Genomic DNA, 18,257 nt, shown 5'->3' with positions numbered 1-18,257 from the left:
TCTCATGAGACCCTGTTTCCTCTGCTTATACAAGTTCGTTCAGTCTTCTACATTCTCTGTCATGAACTGAGCTTCATGTTCAAGGGGGTCCAGGCTTTGAACTTGCTGGACATTTTCCTATCTCCAGGACTTTGCATGTGCTGTTTCCTCTGCCTTGTGAGTTATTCTACCAAACGTCCACCTGACTAGCTTCTCTCCAGCCTCAGGGCTTTACCCAAATGCCACCAGCTCAGAGAGGCTTTTCCTGACTGTGATATTTAAAACTGCAATATCCCTTCCCCCACTGCACACATATATAAATGGTGGAATTAAATAGACAATATATATGCATTTATATATGGGTATATACACATGTGTATTAAAATTGTAATAATATATACCAATAACAAAAGATGAACCCAAATCACATTGGTATCTCTTGTAATTGCAAAAGTCAAATGTGACTTGAACATGGCAAATTTAATACAATTTTTCCTTTCTTAAAATGCTACTCTAGGAAACCTGTCTCCCTTCTTCACTTGCCTCTAGGAACCTTTATTTGTTTACAGCCAGATTGGTAGTATGGGGAGCGACCTCAGGCCTGAGTGGAATAGCCCAAGGGATGCACCAGGGCCCTGCCTGTTGCAGTGGGTCAGCCAGGGCTCTGGTCCCAGTGGAGGGTCCAGCAGCACGGAGAGTCTGGAAGCCACTATGTTTGTTAGGTAGTAAGTTAGGAAATGACTCTCTGGAGGAAGGATGGCAAGAGCAGGGTCCCCAGGGCCCCCTTTTTTGTTCACTTCTATATTCTTAGTGCCTGGAGCACTGCCTGGCATACAGTAGGTGCTCAATAAATGTTTGTTGAGTTAATGAGTGAAAGAAAGGTCACATTGCTGTAAATAGTGGAGTCAGAGCACAAATGCAAGTTAATTCCTGGACCATGTTTTTTTGCTTCCACTACATTTTATTTGGTCTAGTTCTTGTGCCCTGCCCTGGAACACTCTGTTCTACTCTCCTCCTCTCCCTCTTTCCTCTGGCTAAATCCTCCCATTCTCTTCAGCTCCATTCACATGTCACTTTATGAGGAGCTGTTCTTCCCTGCCTCATGGCTCTGTCATCATCCTGGAGCACATTGTGGGCAGCACTGAGAGTATAGGAGCTCCACAGAATCCCCAGGGGATGGAGCCACCATGTCCATTCAAGCCAGGTCATCTGAAGGCTGGGATCCAGAAGAAAAAAGTTGGCATCCTGGATCCCCAGTGTCGTCACGATGCTCACGCTCAAAGCGATTGTTGAGGTGAACTGCAGCTGACACTGATAATCACATACCTCCTGGGTCCTTTAGCCAAATAAACAGCACCCCTTACCAGGATGTGAAGAACTGCTTAGCAGGAATACCATCATCTCTGCAGTATCCCTCTTCACATCTCATTATAAACTCTCATTCTCATGATGCCTCAGTGAATTTATGAAGAAAAATTAGAAATAGCTTTTTTCCCCCTAGATCCTTTCTAAACATCCCTTCATTTTTGCCTGGATTTTTAACAGGTGTTCTTTTAAATGTGTCTGTGTTCATGCGTCATAGGTAAAACACTGTGCGTTTCAGATGAACCCTTTTGCTTTGGTCATGGCCTCTTTCCTGACTTAGAAATATTTATAAGGGACATAGGGATCATTTCTTCTCATTTATTACCCTGCTTAGTAAGAAAGCAGAGTCAGTCTAGCAGAGGAAAAGCAAGGCTGAGAAATAGCCCAGAAACGCGAGTCTGGTGGGGTTAGTGTCGAACGTGTGCGAGGTCCCTATCATTACAGGTCAGGAAAAGTCAACAGGGTCTGTCTCCATAGTCTTGAAGGTGGAGGGAGCCAGTCCAGGCTGCAGGGAAAGAGCTAGCTTGTATGAATAATGGAACCAAAGACAACAAAAGTTTGCCATGCTTAGAGGGGATCTTGGAGTTTCAGATCTAGACAGTCAAACCCAAGTTAGAATTCAAGGTCAGAGTATGGCTGCAAAGAAGAGTTTGAGGATGCAGATGCCCCAATTTCTGAAAGGGCTCTCAGCACAGATGTTGAAGCCACAAAAGAGAGCATCTGGCGTGGAGCAGACGGGAGTACAGCTTCCCATGTGGGAGTCATCCAGGGATGTGAGGGAATTTCCTGGGATGAGGAATGCAGAATTCGGATGTAGGGGGGATGTTGAGACATTAGACAGAACAATGGATTGAGGTGACTTTTAACGAAGACAGAACATACTGGGCCTTTGTGCTTACTCCATGAGAAGAAGACCTGGGGAGAAATAACAGTAGAACCTTCATGGTCAACCACCTCCCTGCACTGACCACCTCCTTAAGTTGGCCTAGTTTTAGGAGACCGGACATGCACCACATGAACATTTCAATACAGTGGCCTAGTTCCTTATGCTGACCACCTCTGTATGTTGACCAGTTTGTTACAGTCCCTTGGGCGGTCAACTTACAGAGGACCCACTGGACTCACAGCAGCTTCTACTGTGAGCTACTTCAGCACCTCCTTTAATAGATGTAGCTATTTCAAAGGGAAATCAAATTTATCAGTTTCTGAAACAACACCTTTAGTGATACGATTTTCCACCAGTAGCTTAACTTTGGGCAGAAACAGAAAATTCATTGCTCAGAGTGATATTTGAAGTTTTACCACAATTTCAGATCATTTGAATTCCAGCGTTTTGTTGAACTCATCTGAAAACCATGTCTTTGTTTTTTTCCCTCATACCAAAGAATCAGGGCATGAACAAACAAGGGTCTAGCCTAGCTTTAAACCTGTTCACTGTTCAGTTCTAGAAAATGCCTTCAGAACTGCCAAAGCTAAGGGTTTTCATTGAGATTTCCCTCAGGGGGGGAAAAAATTGACATTGGGAGAGGAAGGCTTAGGAATTGCTTAGGAAGGATGATCCTTTGTTCTCTGCTGCGTTCACAGCAGATAGGATGTTACCTAGCATGTATTAAGTCAAAAAAAATATTTATTGACTGACTTCTTGACAATTTGTTATTTTCTAATGAGAGAGATTAGAGAAAATGAGCAAGAACAGGAAAAAAAATTACAAAACATTAGAAGTAGAAGCAAATTGAGGAACCACCTAGTGAGCACTCTCAGAGTACCAGCTCTGGTACTCTGGTTATTACTAGCTATCAGGCATCGCTGGTGGTCAAACTTAGTAACTGGTGAGGAAGGTTAATGCTTCAGTCTGAGGTTTAATCACATCCTCTCTGGCTGGTTTTAGCCACCTCTTCTCTAGCTCTTTCGGACCACCTTTGGGATTGTTAGAGGGGAAATTAGCATTCTTATACTTTTTACTGCGTTGACTTGTTTCTTAATAGCCATTAGTTTATTTAAATGTACAATAAGGATTTTTTTTTTTTTTTTTTTTTGAGACAGAGCCTCAAGCTATCACCCTGGGTAGAGTGTTGTGGCCTCACAGCTCACAGCAACCTCAAACTCCTGGGCTCAGGATTCTCCTGCCTCCACCTCCCAAGTAGCTGGGACTACAGGCACCTGCCACAACGCCTGGCTATTTTTTGGTTGCAGCTATCATTGTGGTTTGGCAGGCCCAGGCTGGATTCAAACTGCCAGCTCAGATGTATGTGGCTGGCGCCTTAGCCGCTTGAGCCACAAGCACTGAGCTTACAATAAAGATTTAATTCAAGCTTAATAAGGCCTCAGTCAGTACAAAGATAAGTCACTAGGCAAAAAAAAAAGTATTCCGGCTGGGTGCAGGGTCTCATGCCTATAATCCTAGCACTCTGGGAGGCCGAGGAAGGAGGATCCCTGGAGCTCAGAAGTTCAAGACCAGCGTGAGCAAGAGCGAGACCCCTTCTCTACTAAAAATAGAAAATTTTGCCAAGCATTGTGGTGGGCACCTGTCCTCTCAGCTATTTGGGAGGCTGAGGCAGGAGGATTGCTTGAGCCCAAGAGTTTGGGGGTGCTGGGAGCCCTATAGGATGCCACGGCACTGTACCCAGGGCTACAGAGTAAGACTCTGTCTCAAAAAACAAATGTTGAAGGTGAAACTTGAATCAAAAAATTGTAAACTGCACTTTATGCTTTTCAGATTGGTGTTTATATACATATATATACACATACAGATACAAATATATATATATAAAACTTGTATAAATGGAGTCATTGGCAAAAAAATAATCCCCCAAATACAGATGTTTTTCCTTCTTTGCCCTCCAAAGCCAGAGAGAGCAGAGCCCCAGCAGTTTGGTGCCTGCTTTGTCTTCACAGACAGATACAGGAGAGCCGGTTCAAGTAGCAGGACTTTTACTCTAGGCTCAGCACTTTCCTGAGTTTGCCTAAAATTTTGTATTAATATTATGTTTGGGCCCTGAAAAGATTCATTCATCCAGGCTGACTTCTGGCACCAAATGACTAGTTCACAGTACATATTAATCACATAAATATGGTTTATGGAAGGATATAAAATGGTTTATGAAATCATTTTTAAACCATCTTTTCAGCAGTAATTATACCAGTCCTGTAATACCTTAAACCAAGAGATACTGGCAAGAATTAGTATAAGCATCTTTAATACTTTAATAATTAGCATATGAAATTGGGCTCGCAATAAAATGATGGGGTTGCGTGAACCTTTCTTCTTCCACTGCTTTCCCCTTTTCTCCCTTTCATATTAAAACGCCTCCATAACGTTTCATCATGGGAGAGGGTTGAATAAGTTTCCCATTGCTGTAATTTAGTTAAACCATAAAATTGTTTCCAGATTACCAACCATGAAATGGAAAGACAATCTTATTTATGAATTTATAAATCAGATAATCTCCTGAAAATGAATCCTGAAACCAGAAACACTTTGATGATTAAAGAGGAGGGAAAAGTTTTCTCATTACCATGTGTCAAAAGAATTGTATTTTTATAAAGGGAGTTTGGCCAAGATGGCGGAGCACGTGTCTGTAGCGAGAGCTCTGTGGATAGCCAGCTTCTGGGCACTCCGGTCTTGTTTCCCCACTCCTCTCTCGCTCGAGTGTCTGAACTCTCCAGGGAGGATGTCAGATGAGCAGCTGCCTGACTCAGTATCTCTAATGCATCACTATCTTTTTCTGGTGGCTCTCCTGGTGACATGTCCTATGAGATACCATCCAGGGGACATACACTCTTTCTTGCAGAGACAAAAAAGAGAGCCAAGCACATAGGTACCTCCCCCGCCAACCCCCCAGAAAAATCCAAACTCCCATCCCAGGCAATTCTGCAGCTTTGTCAATATCTGCCCAGAAGAAGAAGGAAAATGAGATATTATTTGGGGGGGGGGGTGTCTTTCTTTCTATCCTAAAACTATTATCTTCCTACCCACTGAGCCAGGGAAAAATTGCCAAATATGTATATGTTAATAGATAATAACATATCTATTGTGGCTGTCCTATTCTGTAATGTTCTTTTTCTTTTTTTAGTTATTTTTAGAGACAGGATCTTATTCTGTCACCCCAGCTAGAGTGCAGTGGCATAATCACAGCTCACAGCAACCTCAAACTCCTGGACTCAAGCAATCCATGCCTGAGCCTCCCGAGTAGCTGGGACTACAGGTGTGCACAACTGTGGTGAATTTTTTAATTTTTTTGTATAGATGGGGTCTCACTGTGTTGCTCACTGGTCTAGAACTCTCGGCCTCAAGCAACCCTTCTGCCGCAACCTCCCAAAATGCTGAGATGGCAAGCATGACTCACTCTGGCCACTGTACTGTAACATTCTACAGTTCTAACCACAATGATGAATCAGCTGAAGATCGATGTCATTGATCTGGAATGATTTAGGTGCTTTGTTTCCATTTTTAATGATGCTACTTTTCTTCAGTGGACATAGTAATAAACCAGTAGACCAGAGATCAGAAAGAATACTGCTTTCACCCTGATCAGCATTGTGCCCGTGGCCTGCGTTGGAATCCCAGGACTCTCGTCTGCTATTTCCCTCTGGACAGAGTCTCTTTTAGACTCTACATAAATAAGACCTACCTATCTCTTGCATTTATCTCTTTTTTTTTTTGAGACAGAGTCTCACTATGTCGCCCTCTGTAGAGTGCTGTAGCATCACAGCTCACAGCAACCTCAAACTCTTGGGCTTAAGCGATTCTCTTGCCTCAGCCTCCTAAGTGCCTGGGACTATTACAGGCACCTGCCACAACGCCCAGCTACTTTCTTGTTGCAGTTGTCATTGTTGTTTAGCTGGCCTGGGCAGGGCTCAAACCTGCCAGCCTTGGTGCATGTGGCTGGGGCCATAACCACTGTGCTACGGGCACCGAGCCTATTTCTTGCATTTCTTAACATTGTTACACTATCATTGCCATGTACTTAGGTTGTCGCCAATCCTTTGTATCTCACCCACCAGTTTTATGGAACCTTTAAGCCACTTCCTAACCAAAGCTGGCTACACCCTAAAAATGTCATGCCACTGTTTTTTTTCTTAAAGAACTATCCTTGGCCTTTGCCTAGCATTGAATGAGAGCAGTGAACTAGTACAACTGAAGGTAGCTCTGAATGCAGAGCCCCTCTGAGGGGCATTCATTTGACTTCTAGCACTGTCATGAACAGAGATCCTGTGAGATGATGTGGCGGCTGGACAATTTTTCCCTGGTACCAAGCGTGTCCCCACGGAAGTCATTCACATTTCGGGACTTTGTGTGAGTCCGTGTCTTCCGTGTGGCAGGCAGCATGATCAGTCCCCAGCCTCATGGTTCTGAAACACCATATGACTTGGGTCAATAAACTTGGGGTTTCCAATAGGTATTTACTAACCTGCCTTCCCTGTTTGAATTTCTTACACGTTGTTCTCTTTGGCACGTGAACTGTTTTATGGCAGAGAGGGCCACAAGAACACAGGGATGAATGAAAAGCTCAGCAGCTCAAAAGTTTAGCACTGACGGATAGGCCTGGAAACATTTGCAAAGCTGGCCCTCTAGGAAGAGACATTTCCATGCTCATCATTCGAGATTTCTTCTTGCTATTGTATTAGAACAGAAAGATCATACTGTTGATACTTAAATTGTTCAGTGGGTTTTTTCCCCCTTTTGGTGGGTTTAAGATTATTAACTGTCCAGACTGTATTCTAGGAAACTCAATGTAGTGACAGAGCCATCAGTTTTAAACTACAGAAAATTCACAGAGTCCCGATGTCAGAAGCTTACAATTGCAAAATTAAGCTCAGCGTTTCATACAGTATAAGGGTTATAGTCCGAAGGCCAAAACTCAAAAGCACAATTACTCTCAAATACTCTTGATTGCCTTAAAGCTCAGGATACAGACGTACATCTCTCAATAAGCCCAACTTGCCTAGTTGGTTTTTTCTAGAAAAAGAGCAGACCACCAGTATTATTTCGGTTGAGAACCAGATAAAGTAGTTGGCTTGTATTTCAGAGCCACAGTGTATGAATGTGTTGTTCGTAGCATAGGACTCCCCATTGGTCACAGCAGAGGTCCCTGGGACAGAGACCCATAGCAAAGAGTGAGGTCTCTTCTCTTGTATCAGACTCACAGTAGGACAGTGGCAAGCAGCATGCCCTCACTATTTAAACTGTTCCATCAGATGTGGTGGCTTATGCCAGAAATTCCAGCTCTTTGGGAGGCCTACCTGGGAGGATCACTTGAGCCCAAGATTTCTGAGACTAGCTTGAGCTCCATAGTGAGACCCTGTTTCTACAAAAAATAGAAAAATTTTCTATTTTTCACTGGGCTTGGTGGTGCAAATCTGTAGGCCCCACTACTCTGGAGGCTGAGGCAGGAGGATCACTTGAGCCCAGGAGTCTGAGGTTGGCAGTGAGCTATGATGACACCACTGCACTCTAGTTGGGGTAATAGAGTAAAAACCTGTCTCAATTTCAGCAAAACGATCACACACACACATACATACAACTGTTTTCCCCCCATCTTCTTTGACTGTTTTTAATTCCCAAGTACCTGTGATTGAATTCATATGGGGTGGCGTGTGCTATTCCTCTTGTGTTGTGGTTTTTATACTGTTTTGAAAATAATGGTCATGGAACTATGACATGTGCATGGTCTGAGGTCCGGAAAGGTGAGCCTTTTTCAAACTCCCATCTGAAAGCCCGGAGGAGAGAGATTCAGCATTTGCACAGAGTAAATCATCGAAGGAATTTTTCATGCAATCTTGAGATGACCAAGTGGTTAGGGAGATTCATTTTCCTGCCTGATCCCATGAAGGCTTCCAGGCTAAAGTTCCAATGACGTAGATTGACAGTCATCTACCCCCAAATCATACACTGATTTCGATCATATTTTTCCACCACGATCTTAGAAAGAGACATGTGTTTGTGTTGCCCTTAAGCGATAAGATAAATGCTAGTATATACAACAAATATCTCCAGCATTTACATGAGAAACACCCAGCAGCCTCCTAGCTGAGGAGCGCAGCTTAGAAAGACTGGGTAGCTGGCCTAGGACACAGCTGGTGCTAGAAAGAAGCCCTTCATGCAAGGTGAAAGAAGAAAAGCAGAGAGGTATCTCCGAGGGAGATGTTTTTCAGTTTCCAAGGAGACTTCTGCTGGTTTATATAAGGGAGGTCCCTGGTTTGATCCTAAACTCAGATCATCATATCTTGACCTCAGCTGGGGATCAGCAGGCTCTCCACGTTCCTGAACTAGGCTGGGTGAACTTGGGCGGCCTTCTAGGTAGGACCTTTTATGCTTCTTCAGGTGGATCATTTACCTGGAAAAACCAGTCTGAGAGTCAATAGCGCTTTAACGAACCATTCTCTTGTTTTACAGAGAGAGGATGCAAGCCATGGAGAAACAGATTGCCAGTTTAACTGGCCTGGTTCAGTCTGCACTTTTTAAAGGGCCCATTACAAGTTATAGCAAAGATGCATCTAGGTAAAAAGAACAAAAAAGCAAAAAGAAGAAGAAAACAAAGCAATGAAAACATAATTCGATCTGTTTCTCTTTAATCATTAAGATCATTCATTCATTCAAATCCGTTTCCTTGTAATCATTTCAAGGCTGAAAATATTTACATCTCTATGAATCATGGGTGGTTTTGTTTTGGGGTGTTTGGGGTCTTTTTTTGTATTGTTTTTTCCTTCTGGTAATTCTTGGTCAAAGGTCACACTTTGGCCCAAGAAGGGGGAATGGGCTTCCCAGTGCATGTGGCTTCATGGACCACTCACTGCGCTCTGCCTGCAGCCACCATCCTCCATGCGTGTTGCGTTGCCGTCATCTGACAGTCCCCAGTGTGCCGGCTGCCCTCCACCCCCTGGTGTCAGGTGTGCGCCCGAGAAGCCTTTTCCATCCCAGCCAATTGTGGTGCTGATGCTAAAGTATCTTCATCGCTTAATCCCATCACTGCTAATTGCTTCGACTAGTGAATGAAAGGGGGAAAAAAGAAAACAGAAGACATTTGGGAACTGAATGGCTGACTCTCTTTTTCTTTTACTCAGTGAGAAAATGATGAAAACCACAGCCAGGAATCACTCAGACAGTGCAGGTAAGTAAGCGAACTTGGGAGCTCCCAGAGCCCTGCAGGTGCCTTTTTTTTTTTTTTTTTTAAGTAAATTTATTTCAGGTTAATGTGAGGGTACAAAGAACGAGGTCAAAATATTTGATTTTGTTCAATAGAGTCCCTCTTGCGGTTATGTCCCATGCATAAAAGGTGCCATGGCCAGGCGCAGTGGCTCATTCCTATAATCCCAGCACTTGGGAGGCTGAGGCCAGTGGATTGCCTGAGCTCACGAGTTCAAGACCAACCTGAGCAAGAGCGAGAACCTGTCTGTGATAAACAGCCAAGTGCTGTGGCAGGTGCCTGTAGTCCCAGCTACATGGGAGGCTGAGGCAAGAGAATCCCTTGAACCCAAGAGTTTAAGGTTGCTGAGAGCTAAGATGCCACAGCACTCTACCAAGGGTAACCAAGTGAGACTCTGTCTCAAAAAAAAAAAAAAATGGTGTGCCAAACACCCCAACCCCGTGCCCATTAGTGAGAGCACCCCCGACTCCCCTCCCCTCCCCCTTCCTTGTTACGCCTCCAACTTGAATTGAAATGAGTCTTTCTCCTATGTGGGACCACACCTTCTTTGCTAATGCTGAAATTCCAGATTCTGCCATTGATTTGGGGTCCAAAGCAGTGTCTTCTTTCCTCAGTCTTCCTCCATTCATTCACTTAGTCACCCCTTCATTCATTTCCATAGCCAGATAGTGGGCCTCATGGAGACATAGGGCCACCTGCCTACAACTCAGAGTCCTGGAGGGGAAGATGGACAATGAGACAATTTTGTGCGGACTGAGGATTAAGAATGTAGAATAAATGTTTAGCCCTGAGGCCATGTCCCTGGGGTCTGAGGATGAATGGACTTCGAGGGGACAAGAGCCATCCAGGTCAAAGGAATGTACATATTGTTCTAAGTACACAGTGACGCTATTAGAAGGCTGTACACTAGGGAAGGACATCAGTCCAGCTGCAATTTGGGGAGGGATGAGAAGGAACAAGGGCCAAGAGGGAACGACCAGGTGTCCAGGCAGGATGTGAAGGTGTACTTGGACCAGGGCCCTGGTTTTTAAATGCCAGCCTTCCCCCCAAAAGAGGACCCAGGCCCCTAGCAGTGGTGTCCCCAGCACCCAGCTCTGCATGCTGACCGTCTCATCCCGCAGTCTCAGAAGAAGCTCCTTCAAGAAGATGCGGTCTCCCCTCCCATCAGTGTAGAAATAGAAACTGTTAGCAGGGCCATGTTCAGACACTAAATGACACAGGAAGCATATGGCAAGTTGGGTACACCCCCAAATTTAGGGAAGCCACACGGACTAGTTTTGTGCAGCACAGCAGAGGGAACAGAGCTGGGGACTTAGGTCAGGCCTCCGGCAGTCCCGGTGCTACACTGGCTGAGCACAGTTTAGCTACAAAGCCAACAAGACAGCTTTGGCAGGAATTGTTGTTTTGCTTAGAAATCAATCAGTGGCCTTGGCCGAAGCCAAAGAATCATTTCATGGAAATTGCTAAACTTGTCTTCAGTGCAATTGCCAGTTTGTTTCAAACATATTTATTCATTCATTTTTTTTATTATTATGAACTTAAGCGGGAGGAGGAACCTACTAAATACTAAAATCTCCATCCCTCTGGAATTCATCCTAGAAACGGGGTTAGCATCTCATACCATTGTTCCCGTCGATATGCGCGTGTGGCCTTGTATACTCCTTTTGTTTCTTTCCCCTTTTTGGGAAATAATAATGAGGACAGGAGGCTTGTGGTGTTTTTAACGTGCAGGGCTCTGTGCTGAGTGTTTTTTATGCGTTCATTCATGAACTCTTGACTGTGGCTTCAAGGGGTAGGTGTAATTTTTATTCCAGTGTCCTAGAAGAGGAAACTAAGCACGCGTCCGTAAGCATGTGACACCGTCCACATAGTCCACACGCCTGGCCATCTACTGTACGCTTTTATGTTAAGATACCCCAGTCTCAGCTTGGTGCCTGTAGCTCAGTGGCTAGGGCGCTAGCCACATACACCGGAGCTGGCAGGTTCGAATCCAGCCCAGGCCTGCTAAACAACAATGGCAAATACAACCAAAAAATAGCTGGGTGTTGTGGCAGGCACCCAGCTACTTGGGAGACTGAGGCAAGAGAATCACTTAAACCCAAGAGTTTGAGGTTGCTGTGAGCTATGATGCCATGGCACTCTGCCCAGGGCAATAGCTTGAGACTCCGTCTAAAAAAAATAAAAGAGACCCCAGTTTCCTTATTTAGATTTATCTATTTATTTATTTTTGAAACAGAGTCTCACTTTGTCACCCTCGGTAGAGTGCCGTGGTGTCAATAGCTCATAGCAACCTCAAACTTTTGGGCTCTAGAGATTCTCTTGTCTCAGCCTTCTGAGTAGCTGGGACTACAGGCACCTGACACATATTTATTTATTTTTTGAGACAGAGTCTCACTCTGTCACCCTTGGTAGAGTGCCGTGACATCATCATAGCCCACAACAACCTCAAACTCTTGGGCTCAAGTGATCCTCTGCCTCAGCCTCCCAAGTAGCTAGGAAGCCTGGGCTACAGGTGCCCACCACAACGCCCGGCTAGTTTTTCTATTTTTAGTAGAGACCAGGTCTGACTTTTGCTAAAGCTGATCTCAAACTCCTGAGCTCAAGCAATCCACCCTCAGTCCCTTTAAACATTACATATACCACGTCGGTTGTTTCATTTCTTTGTTTGGGGAAATTTTGTAAATTTCTTTTGGGAGCACAGGTAAGGAGAGAATGTAATTTCCTTGACCATATATCCCAAAGGGGAATCAGTGAGCCCAAAGGGACAAACAGGTTGGTGGCACTGGCAACGCGCTGCCAGTTTTCTCTTCCGAAAGGCTGAGCCCATCTGTGATGCCACCAGTGATGCTCACGTGGAATGGCTCCCTCCCCTGTCTCTGCCAAGTTCAGACTTTCTCATTCTGATGTATCGGGGCTAGACGCTGTCCACAGGGGCTTAGTCGCCACAGCAGCCTTGTACAGTGCACAAAATAGAGTGATTCTTCCAGAATCCTAGAAGTAAGCTACAAGACAAGAAGTATCAGCCCTGTCCTTTAAAAGAAGTAGATGGAATTACAGAGAAGTCGAGAATTGGCCAAGAATTAAGGAAAAAGGGAAACCCAGACTTCCTGGTTACTTAAGAATATGGAGTTTACTGTGTTTTAAGAGAACAGAAGGAACCTCCCATCTCAAAAGCATACCAGGGGTTTTATGCTGGACATTAGGTCATTTAACGCACATAACCCTACAAGGGAAGATGTTACTATTTATATCTTACATGGAAGGAAATGGAAGCTCAGGAAAGTTAAGTTACTCCTCTAAAGCCACACACAGCTAGTAAGAGTAACAGCCAGCCCCCAAACCCATGTTCTTCTTATCCCAACAAGATACGTTAGATCCACATCAAATGTGTATTTAATAATATTTATATTATGGGAAAACTGACCAAAATTAATTGCCTGGGGAGGGCGAAGTGCACAGAAAGGAATGAGGTTCTGAGGCCAAGCTGTAGGTTGAACGTTCTTTCTAGGCTGAGCATGCAGGGAACAGAATGTGACCCCCGCGGTGTGTGGGTGTGGTGGGTTGATCCTCAGGTCTTGTCAATCTAATTTAAAGGAACTCATTTGCCACTTGGGGGTCCCCAACCACCAGATATAGCTCCATGCTGAACCTAAATTCGGGGCACTTGCCTATAGATCTCAGCCAGGTGCAGCTGCCCCCCAACTTCTGTACCTGCAGCAACTCTCAGTGAGGAGGGGACAGCAATTAGGGGGTCTTCCTTCCCACTCTGCTCAGAAAAATAGCAATCACAGCTAACTGCGGTGAGGACTTTCTCTGTGCTGGACACTGGGCTAGGCAGCTTACACGTATCCTGTTAGCCCACACAATAACCTTTACACCGATTTTACAGATAGGGAAACCAAGAGAAAGGTTAAGTGACTTGCTTGAGGTCACACCCGAGAAAGTAGATATTGAGAATGACTCCCAGATTTCTGGATAATATTGCTACTGGCTAACATTAGGCCCACAGAGACAGAAGTTTGGGATAGATGAGTGGAAATAATGAACTTGACTTGCTTATGGAAAAGTCCAGTAATGATATGAAATTATCAGTATGTGGATCTAAGGATAATTGTATGCTGCAGACAAGGATGTGGGAGCCCTTGGTGGGCGGTAGTAGCAGAAGTGATCTCCCTACAAACAAGGTCCAAGGACGAGAGACCCAGGAGCCCAGAATGTAAAAAGTTGACAGAGGGTGGTGCCTGTGGCTCAGGGGGTAGGGCGCCGGCCCCGTATACCCAGGGTGGCAGGTTCAAACCCAGCCCTGGCCAAACTGCAACAAAAAAATAGCCAGGCATTGTGGCGGAAACCTGTAGTACTAGCTACTTGGGAGGCTGAGGCAGGAGAATCACTTAAGCCCAGGAGTTGGAGGTTGCTGTGAGCTGTGTGATGCCACGGCACTCTTAAAGAGGGCAATAAAGTGAGACTGTCTCTACAGGAAAAAAGAAAAAAAGGAATGAGGAAAGAATATGTGTGTTCCTTTGACGACTTGGCAAGATGGTTCTTACCAAACAGAAGGTGGCTTAGCTAGCGGGGTATCCTCTTTGTTAGAGAAATACCTCGGTGGTATCATTTGTTATGCAAATGATATCACACGTTGTAAGTGTGCGTGTGTGTGCATGTGTGCACACACATACGTGTACACCTAGGTCTCTGTATAGGGAGTGATGATAAAGCAGTTTGACCGATTATAAAAGGCAAGCTGGTTATTAATTGTGATCCTATCTCAGAATAGCTGACATTGGAAGGTAGTAGTTAATTCTAACATGCAGCTGTCACTGGAAGTGTTGAAAGGTCTCGAATTTTAAAATTATTGTTTCCTATTTGAAATTATAGATATTCACCGTACAGATTTAAAATTACCCAAAAAAAGACAATAAAAAAGTTAAACTCATATTGGAATACCATCAGCTAGAAACAATGTTAATGTTTTGTTATCTAAACTAATAAACTTTTTTCTATGTAAACCTATGTTTTTAAAGATAGATAGGGTGGACGTGACCATAATAAAAACTTCTCACTAGGTATTCTAGCTGCTACTTTGCTAGCACTCAGCCTACTGGGGACATTTTATTTATAATAAATAAATAAATACATTTTTAAAAATAAAAAAGATTGATAGGGTTGGGTGGAATGGCTCATGCCTGTAATCCTAGACTCTGGGAGGCCAAGGCAGGAGGATCACTTGAGGCCAGAATTCAAGATGATCCTGAGCAAGAGTGAGACCCCATCTCTACTAAAAGTAGAAGAAAAATTAGCCAAGTGTGATGATTGATGCCTGTAGTCTCAGCTACTCAGGTGAGGGAGGTAGCAAGGTTTGAGCCCTGGCATTTTAGGTTGCTGTGAGCTATGATGATGCCACTACACTCTAACCGGGGCAATAGAACAAGACCCTATCTCAAAAAAAAAAAAAAAAAAAGATGGAGGAACAGATGGGTAGATGGGAAGATCTTCCTTCACATGACATCATGCTGTCATTCTGCTTTCCTGTGGCACTAAACTTCTAGAGCTTTGAGAGGTTTACTGACGGCGTACTATAACATTGCATGATTTAAACTGGGTTTTCTTAATGAAAGAAATAAATTTATTTATTTTTTGAGACAGAGTCTCACTCTGTCACCATGGATAGAGTGCTGTGGCATCATAGCTCACAGCAACCTCAAACTTTTGGGCTCCAGCAATCCTCCTGCCTCAGCCTCCCAAGTAGGGAGGTCCCAGCAAAATGCCCAGCTAGTTCTCTTTTTAATAGAGACTGCGTCTCACTCTTCCTCAGGCTGGTCTCTAACTCCAGAGCTCAGGGAATCCACCCTCCTTAGCCTCCCAGAGTGCTAGGATTACAGGTGTGAGCCATTGGGTGCAGCTGAAAGGAGTGTTCTTAGAGCAGTAAGCTGCATGGGACAGGCAGTAGTTTGGGCTTTCCTTTCCAGCCTCTTATGGACTCCATTGCTCCCCTCTCCTAGGATCACCCCACGTGTCTGGCGGGAAGCCCCTGGGTGCCCTGGAGTCTACAGCACCACCCAGCCATCCCCCGCCTGCGGGCGCCTCTGCCATCCACGCGAGCCTGCTGGACATGAGGCGCAGTGTGGCCGAGCTCAGGGTCCAGCTGCAGCAGATGCGGCAGCTCCAGGTACGGCCACGTTCCCAGGGACGGCACCCTCTGACTCAGCTGCCCTGGGTCCTATGCCTCCTCCTCCTGTGCACCTTCTCTCACATCCTTAACTTCCCTGTACCTTCCCTGGGCTCCTTCTAGCATCTTCTTCCCAGGGCTAACTGAAGACCCAGAGAGTAGCACCGTAACTGCCTGCTTTCCTCCCTCACGCGCACAAGTCTGGTCCACCTGCTGTGACTACAGTCAATCTGTGACAACGTCTTTAAGCTGCACATGGTTTTAGCCAGGAAGAAACTATTCATCATCTGCTTTTGGAAAAGAGCCGAAAGGAAGGGAGCCCCCCGGACCGTACCCATAGCCAGCGCAGGCTGCCTGCTGGCAGCGGGGAGGCGCCTTCCTCCTCCACACTGAGCCCGCACAAAGGCGGACAGTTGCCTAAGCCTTTTATTTAGTTTTTTTTTTTTTTTGCAAGGAACTGTGATGTATTTAGAATGATGAGTTTAGAATAGAAGATGAAATCATAAGGGAAAAAAGCCACCCCCCTACAGATGATTTGTTAAGAAACACATCTGCATTTTATTTGAAGTATATGATCCATCTTTTCCTTGCCCTATTCCATATGGACTATATGGACTATGAAGGGACCAAAGGGGAGGGAAGGTGACCCTTCAGGTCATGAATCTTGGTCAAGAAATCCCATAAATCTGCCAAATCAGAATACGCTGGCTCCTGGTGCTGGGTAAGAGGAAGGCAAGGCTGTGCATCTCTGTATGAATTCACAGTTCTGCTCCCTTCCAATTTGCTGGTGGCATGAGCCCAACATTTTTTTACCATTTAATGAAGGCTAAGAAAACGATTTCCCCTTGCCCACTGACTGCCAGAGAACTAACAGAGGGCCAGATGATTTGAGAGACCTGCCTCAAAGTCCTAACATGGGTCTTGTGAGTTAACAGAAACCCAACTACAGTGGCTCATGCCTGAAATTCCAGCAGCTTGGGAAGCTGAGGCGGGAGGATCGAGTCCTGGGGTTTGAGACCAGCCTGGACAACTTAGCAAAACCCCCTCTCTAAGAAAATAAGAAAAATTAGCTGGGCATGCTAGCATGCACCTGCAGTCCTAATGACTGATCGCTTCAGCCCAGGAGTTCAAGGCTGCAGGGAGCTATGATCACACCACCATTCTCCAGCCAGGGTGACAGAGTGAGCCACTGCCTCTAAAAATTAAAAAAATAAAAACAGAGAGAGAGAGAGGCTCAGTGCCCATAGCATAGTGGTTACAGGGCCAGGTGCCCATAGCATAGTGGTTACGGCACCAGCCACATACACCAAGGCTGACAGGTTCAAACTCAGCCCCAGCCAGCTAAACAACGACAACTGCAACAAAAAACAGCTGGGGGTTGTGGCAGGCACCTGTAGTCCCAGCTACTTGGGAGGCTGAGGCAAGAGAATTGCTTAAGCCCAAGAGTTAGAGTGTGCTGTGATGCCATGGCACTCTACCAAAAGTGACATAGTGAGATTCTGTCTCAAAAAAAAAAAAAAAAAGGCAGAGAGAGAGAGTTAATAGAATAGATCACACCACTGCCCAGTGCTCAACTCTCCCAAGGCTGCAGTCTCTCAGGCAATGTCCCAGATAATTTGAACATCAAATGCAAATTCATTGAAATCCTCTTCTGAACCACATCATCCGTGAAGGTCTCCATGCTTTGCATTAGCTTTTCATTGCTTTCCAGTTTTAAAGACGGTTTGTGATGAAATGCAGTGCATAGGTTGGGCTGGGATTGTGTACAGAGGGGACAAAGTCACATGTCTTCAGTGTCTGGGCAATAGCAGCATGTGAAGCAAAGGATGATGGGAAATTTGCCCCTTTAAAGGATAGTCACCACTCAGTTTTAGCCAGCTCTTAACATGATGGTAACCCTTTCCCCTTCTTGAATTTGTGTATTTCTCTCATGTGAGCCTATAGTTGTACATCTACTGATTTAAATTTAATATTTAGTACATAAGGCTTGGCACCTGTAGCTCAGCAGTTAGGGCACCAGCCACATAGACCAGAACTGGTGGTTTCAAACCCAGCTGGGGCCTGCCAAACAACAATGACAACTACAATCAAAAAATAGCCAGGCATTGGGGTGAGTGTAGTCCCAGCTACTTGGGAGGCTGAGGCAAGAGAATCACTTAAGCCCAAGAGTTGGAGGTTGGTGTGAGCTGTAACGCCACGGCACTCTACCCAGGGCGACAGCTTGAGACTTTGTCCAAAAAAAAAAAAAAAATTTAGAACATAAGATAGTTGTTTTTCCATTCTTGTGAAACTTTACTTAGAGACCATTCTCCAAGTCCTTCCAAGTAAATACAAAAGATACGAAGTTTCCATCTTTTTATGGCTGAATGGTAAACATACACCATAATTAGTTAATTCATTTGTGGGTCGATGGGCACTTGAGTTTCCATATCTTTGCAATTGTGAACTGAGCTGTTATAAATATTTGAGTGCGAATGTCCTTAAGGTAAAAGGGACATTTTTTCTTTTGGGTAGATACCTAGTAATGGGATTGCAGGATCAAATGGAAGGTCTACATTTAGTACAAAAAGTTAGTTTTTTGAAGAAATAAATAAAATTGA

At 44.7% G+C, this 18,257-nt stretch overlaps 1 protein-coding gene across 19 annotated transcripts in view; it reads left to right on the top strand.

Annotated features, from left to right (window-relative positions):
• Window positions 1-18,257, top strand: part of KIAA1217 (KIAA1217 ortholog) — a 445,617-nt gene that overhangs the window by 378,334 nt on the left and 49,026 nt on the right. For 11 of the 19 annotated variants that reach the window (XM_053572349.1, XM_053572348.1, XM_053572339.1 and 8 more), the window contains 3 exons: window positions 8,741-8,845; window positions 9,409-9,455; window positions 15,491-15,657. In XM_053572349.1, the coding sequence (XP_053428324.1) occupies window positions 8,741-8,845; window positions 9,409-9,455; window positions 15,491-15,657 (319 nt within the window). The remainder of the gene's footprint in view (window positions 1-8,740; window positions 8,846-9,408; window positions 9,456-15,490; window positions 15,658-18,257) is intronic. The other 8 variants (XM_053572347.1, XM_053572354.1, XM_053572355.1 and 5 more) reach the window with 1 other exon arrangement.

The sequence above is a fragment of the Nycticebus coucang genome, chromosome 20 (assembly GCF_027406575.1).
Source record: "Nycticebus coucang isolate mNycCou1 chromosome 20, mNycCou1.pri, whole genome shotgun sequence".
Lineage (NCBI taxonomy): Eukaryota > Metazoa > Chordata > Mammalia > Primates > Lorisidae > Nycticebus > Nycticebus coucang.
The sequence above is the reverse complement of the archived record's forward strand: the minus strand, read 5'-3'. Positions and strand labels throughout refer to the sequence as shown.